Here is a 10,523-nt window from a genome sequence, read left to right as displayed (position 1 = left end):
GTCTATAACTGCATTTCCATTAACCATAAAATTGCCCGAACTGCAATTACAAAAATAAATTAGCCTAATGGAAACCTGGCAATTTCTGAAACACTCATTTTTTGTTACAAAATTTTTTGTGCGAGGATGAGGCGGTCTATCGGCATAGATGTTTCGCAGAACAGCAATTGAGACTCTTATCGAGTCACGCGGGTCACATGATCAACAACCGGATGCTATTACTGCTGAAAACGACAAAGACTACAACAGGAAGTAGTAAGAGAGGATAATGGTCTGTGTTTGTTTTTTCGGGCAATGCATCTGGTTGCATTGTTCGAGTCACACAGCATCACAAAATTCAGAAAAAGTTGTGTGTCATTTGAACGTGATGAATGCACAGCTCTTCTGTAAAAATCTAGATGTCTACAATTTCCTCAAAATGCTGCACACACAGCCGCTCCCAGGTTTTAGGGGTTTGTTGCTTCAACGACTGAATAAGACGCTCTTCTGATGGCTGATAGATGATCAGCGCGTCTGCCATGGCTGAATGGCATACTAACCCTAGGCACCAGATCCCAGCAATACGGCAAGGATAAGCAGATAGACAATGGTTGGAATCCTTCCTATCCCTCTAACTATTGCCACTATGTCCAATGTACACTTTGTACAACCGTTAAAAAAAAGTTCTCATAAGGCAAAGAGGAAAAGAAATGTGCACTAACCTGCTCATGGTACTCGATCCCCATGCTCAAAGTGTTAATCAGAATGGCGATCATAATCCCCCGACCAAAGTATTTGCTATCCACAATCTTCCTGAAGGTGTCACACACCAGCCTCCAAAAGTGGACGACTTTGGCAGCCGTCTTGCCCAACCTCCGACGCTTCTTCCTGGGCTGCCGGCTGTCTCTCCTGTCCCTGTGGTGGTGGTCTTGCGATAGCTCGTACACGCCGTCGCTGTCCGAGTCACCTGGCGTCTCGTTGCCCTCGGTGAAACCCTCCAACTCATGGGCCAGTGCCTTTGCGCAATCAGGGCAGGTCTCAGGGTCCATAGTCAGACCAGCTGCATCCATAGTGATGAGCTCACGAGCCGACAATTGGCAGGAGAGCTGAGCTGCAGCCAAATGAGAAATGACATAAAATCATACTGTACAGACTTTATAGGCTCAATCTACCACCTTTATAGCCTGGCAAAGTTGGGAGGGAGGGTCTGTTGCCCATCTCCAGTGGTCATTAGGAGAGAGGTGGCGTACATCCTGGACAGATCGCCAGTTCATCTCAGCGCAACAGACAAACACACAGGACAAAAAACATGCACGCATACACACCTCACCTAAGTACAATTTAGAGAGACCAATTAACCATGTCATGTTTCTGGACTGTGGGATGAAGCTGGAGTACCCAGACAGAAGAACATGAAAATTCCATGCAGAAAAACCCAGAGTACTGCATGACTAATACCTCACTTTAGCACGATCCTTTAGCTTGTTTAGCACTTTCCTAGCTCAGTCCGAGTGCAATAACCATGCACAGAAAAAGCTAATAGATATAATAAAAGAAAGAAAGCTGGCGCTAGTGTTTAATACCTTGTAGACCTTCATACTTCTAAAACAAATCATAGTCTAGTTACCACACATATAGTTCTCCATGTGTTTACCTGTTGGAGTGTGTGTGTCCACCAGGCTGGATGGCCGTCTGTCCAGATGCATTGGTGGGATATTGAGATTGTAACTCAGATTTGTTAGCGTGCTGGCGGTGATGCTCCCTCTCCTGGACTCTGCCAGGGCTCGGGCCTGGAGGGTGGGGTAGTTCTTCGGCCCCGGAGCAGCAAACGGTACAGAGTTCCTCTTCATGGTTCTGGACGTGGGAGTTGGAGCCAGGAAGGCCACTGGATTCGTTCCCCGGTTGGTGGGAAACAAAGTGCAGTGAGATGGTTCTCCTCTGAGCACGCCGCAACCCGAGGACGAGTCGCCGGCTCCAGAGGTCAGGTTTCCCAACACGGCGAGGTTTGAGTCGGAGGTTGCGGCTATCAAAGAGGTCGGCGGTGCCAAGCCAAGTGGCACAACGCTTGTGCTTGCTTTGGGAGGCCCGGCCTCCACGTCTCTCCCCTCCAGACACCTCGTGCTCCCTCCCTCCCGGATGCTGCCATTGCCAAGATGGTAGTGATGGTGGAGGTAATGATGATGGTGCACCATGTGGTGAACCGACATAGACCCCTGCCTGGAGGATTTTCTTCTTCTCCTCTGCCTCTGGCTATGTGTGGGCTCTGTAGCTGGCGGCGAGGAGGCGATGTTAAGTCCTGCGCGGCGGGCCAAAAACCTGCAGACGTGAGCCACTTGCTTGGCTCCCTTCCGGATGATGTGGACCAGGTACTTCAGCAGCTCATCGTAGCAGGATCCCGGCTCGGACAGGGAGGCCAGAGTGCTGGCATTGGACATGAAGCGCACTCGTTGCTCCTTCATCAGCTGGCTCTCCCGCTGCTTGGTCTCCGAGAACTGAGTTGCGATGACCACCAGGCACAGGTTAATCATGAAGAATGAGCCGATCTAAGGAAGAACAGAGATAGATGGCATTGTTATTTGGGCATTGTCTGTGGTTGTCCACCCATTGTTCCTGTCATCTGTTAATACCCATGTTACACGCATTTATATCTATGACTTCACAGATTCTCAAACTTTCTTTTTGGCCATTTTGCACAAAATATAAATCATAGTATTCATGTTTACTGGTTGAGTAACGCCTCAAATAGTATGGAAGCTATTTTTAAATGATAAACAGTAGCACTTTATTTGAAGGGGTGAACATAAGACTGAGATACTGAGGTTAGGAGACTATAACGGCCATTCCATAAACTTCACCTTTTCCTGCTGTAACAAATGACAGATCCACTTTCTTTCAAGGTTTTGATTGATTTTACGTTGGGACCTCCAGGAAGATCTTCTGCCCCAATCGGTACAAATTTTCTTCCAGTCAATGTCAGAGGATTCATTTTGCCAACAATTTTGACTAAAGCCTCTTTCACAAAAAAAATAAAAACCCCACAAGGATGGCCAGAATGCCACACTCTAACTATAAAATTTGCAACTTAAGTCTAAAAATAATGGCGGACAAAACCAGTGTGGCGATCCTGTTGATGGTCGAGTAAATGCTTCCAGTGTCAATTATGTTTTGTAACCTTCTTCTTCTTCTCACTGGAAATGATTCAGTCTTATGTTTTGGCTTTCTGTGTCTGGCTGGTCACACAAACAACTTTATTATCACTTCTTCAACCTGCGAAGCCGACTCGCCCTGATACAAGACAGCTGACACGGGACAATCACTTACTGTTTTTAAAAGTTAAGGCCCGTAGCATCAGCTGGCTCACTTCTACCTCCCCTCCTTGCATTGGTCCACTGAGAACAAAAATGTCAAAACGGCCAAGAGGCGCCTTAACTCTGTCTGCAATTGTTTTTGTGACAGTGATTCAAGCCTCCTGTTGTTTGTAGCTCATACATTCCCTAAAGATCAACTGTTGGCTTTTCTCCAAATGTAGAGCTGATGGTTGTGGCCATAAAGTTAAACTGTGGTCCCGTTAAAGTTTTGATGCCCGTTTTTGTGCCATTTGGGGTCAGAAGATTACTACGTTTCCATGGCATGGTGACATTTTCATTCTCTCAACTCAACCCTGCCTCCCATATTTCCTCCCAGTGTTTCAGAGTTCTGCAAGACACATGTTAGCTCTCTGAATCATTTCCTTGTGGAGAAATACTTCTTGTTAGCCCATCTGACTTTTCCTTAATGTCAGCTGTGCCCCTCACTTCCCACTACTTAATTAAGAGTTTAAATACTACTGATTGGCATTTTCAGTTGCTTGGATGTTTTTCTATCCAAAAGTTAACTACTTTTGTAAATGGCTTTAGCTTTTCCAAATGAATCAGAGTCCAGCAACATCTGTGGAGCAGTGGACGAAAAAGAAAAACGGAGTGATCTGTTAGGAAGCCAGAGCCGATCGACTTCTCATGTGTCCACACTTATTACAAGTAAACAGATCCCAGGAGAAGCCCTTTACTAGTCATTTGAGCTAATGTGTGTTAAATTAAGATTGCTACAAGGTCAACACTTCCAGGTTACACACAATTTTAATTAGGGTCATTTTGGTAGTTTTGATTTAAAAGGAGACAACATAATAGTTTGATAACAAAATGAGTTGTCATCAAACAAAGGAAATATGCAGAGGTGTGTAAACTTATGAGCAGCTGAGGGTCACCAACAAGTAGGACTTACAATGATAAGCAGGATGAAGTAGATGAAGTTGTAGAAGGAGTGAGCGTCCATCACAAAGTACATGATGTCCACCCAGCCCTCCAGAGTGATCACCTACGAAAAGGGGGACAGAGGCAGCGAAGACAACAATGGCAGAAAGGTAAGGTCATTTTCAGCAACAAGGCAATTCAAATGACTTTGAACAGAAAATCTAAGAAGAGATTTTTTTAAAAAGGGCACATTTTCTGTGATTTTTTTTTCTAGTGTTAACCTTTAGTTTCATCTCAGAGTCTTTGACACAAAACCAGACTTTTGATGCAATCTTCAATATGGCTTTTGTCCTCTTAAATAACCTCCTGGTACCAAACTAAATCAGATCAACAGTCCAACATAAGACCTGTCAGGTAATGCAAGGACAACAAACAAGAGTAGAGTCTCCCCTGTTTTGTGACAAAGTCCTGTTCCTCTGATGCATTGACCACATTTAGGCTTTGTATTAGAGAACCGTTCCATCCGCCGAACCAACTGTTGAGCTTCCCAAAATGTTTCAAAACCTGGTTATTCACTCATAACTCTCAGGACTCGTCGGCCCCCCTACCTGAAAGATGGCTATCCACGCATAGCAGATGTTGTCGAAGTTGATGGCCCCCTTGAAGGGGTTGATGAGGCCGGCGGAGCAGTTGGTGTAGTACTGGTTCCAGTTGACGCAGGTGGTGTTGTCTGTGCTGTTGTAGGAGTCGATGTCCAGACTGCACTGCTGGCCCGCCTCGTCGTACAGCTTGGGGATGGAGCCGCAGTCCCTCATGCCGTTGTCTCGGGGCATGGAGCAGATGAAGGGGTTCTCGTCGTCGTTCTCCGTGTGGTAGTACTTGCCGAGCTCCACAGACAGAGGGCTTTGCGGAAGGCAGAAGGGAGACGAGTGGCACAGGTTACTGACAGGCACGCCTTGACATAAAAGACGACACAGGGGAAAGCATCTGATTGTTGTTCGCCGCCTGTTTTTTCGTGGCTCTCCAACCAAAGACAATGTTAAGTTGAAGAGTTTTCAAGGAGTAAGAAGAGAAGTCAAGTTGCCACGTCTGACTGAGAATCTACATCAATGTGGAAAGAGCTGGTCAAGCTTTTGAGTTACAGAACCTGCATGTTAATTTAAGTATTACTGAAAAGTCCATTTATTTTCAGGAACCTTATCGCTAAATGAAACACATTATATAGATTACTTTACTCACAGATAGATGCTTTAATTTCTGTAATTATGAAGATTTTTCCACTTACAGGTAATGAAAACATGACATTTAGAATAAGAGTATACACCACACCATTAAAAACATCATTTCATATGATTTAACAATATTTAATACAGAAATTTGGGTTTAATTAAAGTATTTATCGAATATGACTGTATATTATTTAGAACCAAGTCGTTTTTTGTTTTTCCACTTTCAATTTTTGTGTTTTCTGAGGGTGGAGACGCAATATTAAAAAAAAAAAAAAATGTCTCAGAGTGGCGTAAGGAGATCTTACAGAATGGGACTTTGGAGTGTAAAATCACCAGGAAGCTATGTCCATATATGGATAATTGAAACTTTGGGCTGGACCATTTTCATTGCAGATTCAACAAAGTTTATGATTTTTATTAATGAAAAAACTAAAGGAAAGGTATTTCTAAGGTATTTCATCACCCATTATGGACAGCATGGCGAGTCTCATCAGCTGCCAAGCATCAACTGGCACCATTAAAAGGAAATGTATCCTATAGGAAAACAACAGGAAATGTGACTCAAAGTCTAATGATGAGTCAAATGTGACTCCTATAGAGGTAAAAGACGCTACAGGAGCTGTAGTCAAACTATGTCCTCTTCTTTGCAGGTTAGACACACTTCCAACCTGAAAATGTCTTAACTGCATTTTTTTCTCTTGCCGATTAGCACATCTAAGAACAAAGCCACGTAAACCGTTATTAGTTTTAGATTATGTCAGGCCGTCGGGGCCAAATACCTGCAGAGACCCTTATGTCTTTTGAGGGGATTTGGATCCGAACACACACACACGCCTGCCATAGCACCTCTTGGCATATCTGCTACATAGCACTCCTCCATCTGGAAGAGAGGGAACGTGTCTGGCGTTTGTGTTATATCTGGCTCATCTGTCAGCACACCTTCAGCTGGCAGCTTCTATTAATTGCAAAACGCAGTCACACTTTTTTTTTTTTTTTTTCGTGGGGAGGGGAGATCAGACCAATCTGTTTTCCACTTCAGGATCACTTCTCACTCTCTTCCTTAAAAGCTGCTTCACACGTCGAGAAGATCTGCCAGAGCCACTTACGGGGCTGATGAGCCCCGTGTCCGTTCATCACGGCTTGATGCGCAGGGAGGGACGCGGCTCTCTACCGGCGATCTGAAATGCTCCTAATCAGCATGAAAAAGGAGGTCATGAATGTGTCGGGTGTTTGCCGAGAAGCTTTTGGCGACGTGATGGAGTGCCGCGAAGCGAAGCGTGAAAGCCGCCTGTAAAGCAGACCCGTTAGTAAAGTCTGGCGCCTTTTACAAGGCGCAGGTCTTCCAGGGAACGCTAGCCGGTCGCAAGAACCGACAGTGACGACAGAAATGATGTCTGCGCACCGAAGGCATAATGCATGAACTTAAATTACAGATGTGAGGTGTCATAAATCCCTTAGAGAGTAATGATCCCTAGATGACTCAGGCAACATGAATAAGTTATGGGTACCAATGTTCCCAAATACAGGAGCACAGACGATCCAGGGCCATTTTTATTATTCCAGAACCTGTCTCGGTCCTCCATTCATCACGGCGATGAGGCGTCAGAGTCGCAAGCCTCGCTGACGGTGGCGCGTGACCCAGTTTGAAAGAAGGATGAAGTTACTTTGGCGTCCCGCAGACTTTCTTTCAACTGGCCAATTCAATGGGGCTCTAGCGATGAAGCAACAAGTCGTAGAGGCTTTGCAGAAGTCGTCCCTTTGAACTTTTTCACATTGCGCAACGGACTTCCATTTATATTATTTGAGGGGAGAAAGCAGAAATGTTGAAGAAACCATTCAAAATGTGAACTTTTTGGTTTCCGTGCAAAAAGTGCCCTGAAATCATGGTGGTGGTGGAGGTTGCTTCAGTCTGCAATGGTTTCCAATGCCTTACTGCTCTCAGTGCTTGTTAGTGTTGCCAGTGGGTTCTAGTATTTCCAAGACACGATCCAACTGTGTTTACCGTAATTTCCAGAGTATAAGGCGCTACATTTTTATACCTTTCATTTCCACACGCTCTGAACACTGTGAATTTAACAATGACGCGGCTGATATTTGGATGATTACGGGGTAACGTTTTAACTGCTTCCTACGGTTCCTGTTTTGACTGTGTAGGAAATTAAGCCAAATTTATTCACATCTTTTGCACATTCAGAGTTCATTTTAATTTTATTCAACCAAGAAAATGTTTTATACCTTTCATTTTCAAAATCAATGAAATTTTTTTTTTTTTTTTGACATCACAGCAACCAAACTCATTTTATAATTGCAGACGAGATTTTTACTTATTCCTACTTATCATTGATGACGAGCTCCAAGGATTTGGGCTTGAAATGCCTCCTTACCATCACCATAATCTGTGGTTCCAACCATCAGAATAAAGTTTGGAGTCTGTGGACTTTGATTAAATGCCAGACAGTGGCGCCTGAAAATAATTACAATCAGAGCTCCGGTGTAAAAAAATGGAAAAATGGCTCTGAGACTTTGCCAAAACATTTTAACAATAGCTGTGTTTTCTGCAGATAAAACTGAGGATTTGTTTGGAAATTATTTTTGCACAGGTACGGTGCAACATGTTGACAGGTTGTTGTGAAGTCTGAAAAACAGTTTTAAACAACACATTCCCTAACCCTCCCAATGAATAAAACATATTTTAAGTTTACACCCACAGTCCAACCTAACCCCCCCCGCACCCCAGAGTTTTTTTTGTCCACAATAAATGACACAAATACACACACGGAGAGCCGAACTCACAAGGAGAAGTTGTCTTTGACGAAGCAGCGGTTTCTGAGCAGGCCGGCCCACAGCTGGACGCCAACGATCCCGAAGATGAAGAAGACAAAGAAGCAGAGCAGCAGCACATTACCCAGCATGGGCAGCGTGTCCAGCAGCAGGGTCACCAGGATGCGCATACCTGAAGAGGAGAGGCAAGGACAGGGTCAGATACTCTGCGTACAGCACAATGACAACATTTACCGTGTGAGACGCTACTCTGACGTTAAGCATAATGTGATTGGTTGGCCAATCAGGGATGGCAAATAATGGGAATTTAGAGTTCTGCGTGAAACTCACCTGAGCGACCATTTAATAGTAACCAGTTTAACTTCTTCTACTGTTTGCAGTTTTCTGCTGTTTGTAGTTTTTGTTTAACACCTTCCAGCGCCATCTTGTCCTTTGTCGTAACCACAACCAGCGATAAGTTGGATGTGTCAAGTGCAAATCATCTGAGATGATTGATTGATGGAGGCGTGAGCGCGTTCTGTGCGCTGCGCTTGTTACAATCTGATTAGCTGCTACAGCCCACTCACTTTCTTCATTTCCTCAACAGGTTAAACTCTCTACTCGTTTATTTAGACTATTCTAAGTAGATTAACACAACTTTCTGCATCCTCCTTTGATTTTCTCTGATCTTTATGTACTGCAGCCTTATTAAATGTTCCACACAAGCCAGGAAATGACCCAAACCCGACCATTGCGCTACACAACACCATGAAGCTCCGAGATTCATGCTCTGAACGAAATGCTCTGGAGTTCTCATGATTTAAAGCGACAAGGACGGATCTGCTTCTTCGCCGCTCGTACATGACATCCCAGAATCCATCTGCTCTGGACGGTGTTCCTTCAAGTTTCTGACAACACGCACTCACACTTCCTACCCGCCTACGCTGTCCCTCTGCTACCTTTGCCAGTGTCCCTCCGTCGCGCAGATACTGCTAACTGTCTATCCATCTTGCCTAAACTTGTCCAATTTTCTCTTTTCATGCCGGCGCTTAATCTCTCGTCGCCTCCCTCCCTCCTTTGTCGTTGTCTGCCGTTCTCTCCCGTCATCTCCCACTTCGGCGGCTCAGTGAGTCAGGCGTCAATAATGAGGATCATTTTTCTGATCTGGGGTTTTCTGGGTAATTGGAGAGGCCAAGTCATTCCCCCGCCGGAGAGCCAACAGAGCTCATCTCCTGAGCCGATAGCGACCTGTGAGGAGGACGGAGAGTCGGTGCAGCAGAGGAGGAGAGAAACCAAGGAAGACGATAAGGGTTTTCTGATCCTTTGCTCAGACTATTGGGAGAAAAGAAAGCCAAGTGATGGTTCGATAAAAGGTGTTTTGCTTTACTATTAGTCTGATCTATCCGAAGACATTAAAGATTTCCCATAAACACGCACAAACCCGATCCATATTCCAACACTTTTTCCCTCCAGACTGTGGCAGACCACACTGCATGAGATTCCAGGTGTTTTTCTGTCACTTTTCATTTTAAACGCCTGAACAAACTGCACAGAAAAACTTTGCTTCTTTCCGCTGTCAGACCAGGGGAAGATAAACAAGGACGAGCTCGCAGACTTTTCACAGATCTGGAGAACAAATGAGGCACTGATGGCGGAGACGGAGAGTAGATGAAGGTAGGACAGGAAAAAAAAAAAAAAAAAGAGAAAAAAAAAAGTATAGCTGAAGGACAGGAGGATGAGCGACGGCATGAAAACGCTCCCATGCTTGGATTGCGCCTTTCACGCCTTTTTTGTTCTCTCAAAGGAAAAGATCCGAGAGGCGTGAATCGCAGCTGGGATGGAGGGAAGGTCAACATTGGAAAAAAGCAACAACGCCACCGCAGTGACTCTTGAATGACGTCCGACGGGTTTGAAGAACAACGTTTTGGAGCTTCTTCTACTCGTGTCAGACGGTGGAACTTTGTGTAGCACATACCGGTTGAACCGAGTGCACAATAACCCAAGAGGCTCTTTCAGCCTGCCATGGAAACCTTAATAAAAGCCGCACTGTATGGAAGACAGACTGATGTGATTAAAAATGAGCAAGTCGGTGTTGAAAATGACTGTATGAGTCACCAGTTGCTGTTCTTCAGTTACTAGTGATGCACAAATCGAGTAAAATCAGCTTGAATCTGAAAAAGCAGAGCCCTTATGTTGCTATGTTGTCTTCATGACGTTTTTATGTTTTCATGATGTAAAAACACTTTGAACTGCTTTGCTGATGAAATGTGCTGTACAAATAATATTGATTTATTGATTGACTAAATCTCTTTTTTGGCATATTATG

General features: G+C 44.5%; 1 protein-coding gene across 1 annotated transcript in view; it reads right to left on the bottom strand.

Annotated features, from left to right (window-relative positions):
* The window catches only part of LOC106938051 (voltage-dependent T-type calcium channel subunit alpha-1G-like), an 81,744-nt gene that overhangs the window by 47,508 nt on the left and 23,713 nt on the right, over positions 1-10,523 (bottom strand). The window contains exons 2-6 of the mRNA XM_015019877.1: positions 8,231-8,390; positions 4,817-5,111; positions 4,240-4,332; positions 1,634-2,522; positions 702-1,090 (exon numbers count right to left, since the gene is read on the bottom strand). Coding sequence (XP_014875363.1) covers positions 702-1,090; positions 1,634-2,522; positions 4,240-4,332; positions 4,817-5,111; positions 8,231-8,390 — 1,826 coding nt within the window. The remainder of the gene's footprint in view (positions 1-701; positions 1,091-1,633; positions 2,523-4,239; positions 4,333-4,816; positions 5,112-8,230; positions 8,391-10,523) is intronic.

Source organism: Poecilia latipinna, unplaced genomic scaffold (assembly GCF_001443285.1).
Source record: "Poecilia latipinna isolate Pla-1442-1.1 unplaced genomic scaffold, P_latipinna-1.0 Scaffold2496, whole genome shotgun sequence".
In the NCBI taxonomy this organism is placed as follows: Eukaryota; Metazoa; Chordata; class Actinopteri; order Cyprinodontiformes; family Poeciliidae; genus Poecilia; species Poecilia latipinna.
Note: the sequence above shows the minus strand (reverse complement) of the source record. Positions and strands in the feature narration are given on the sequence as shown.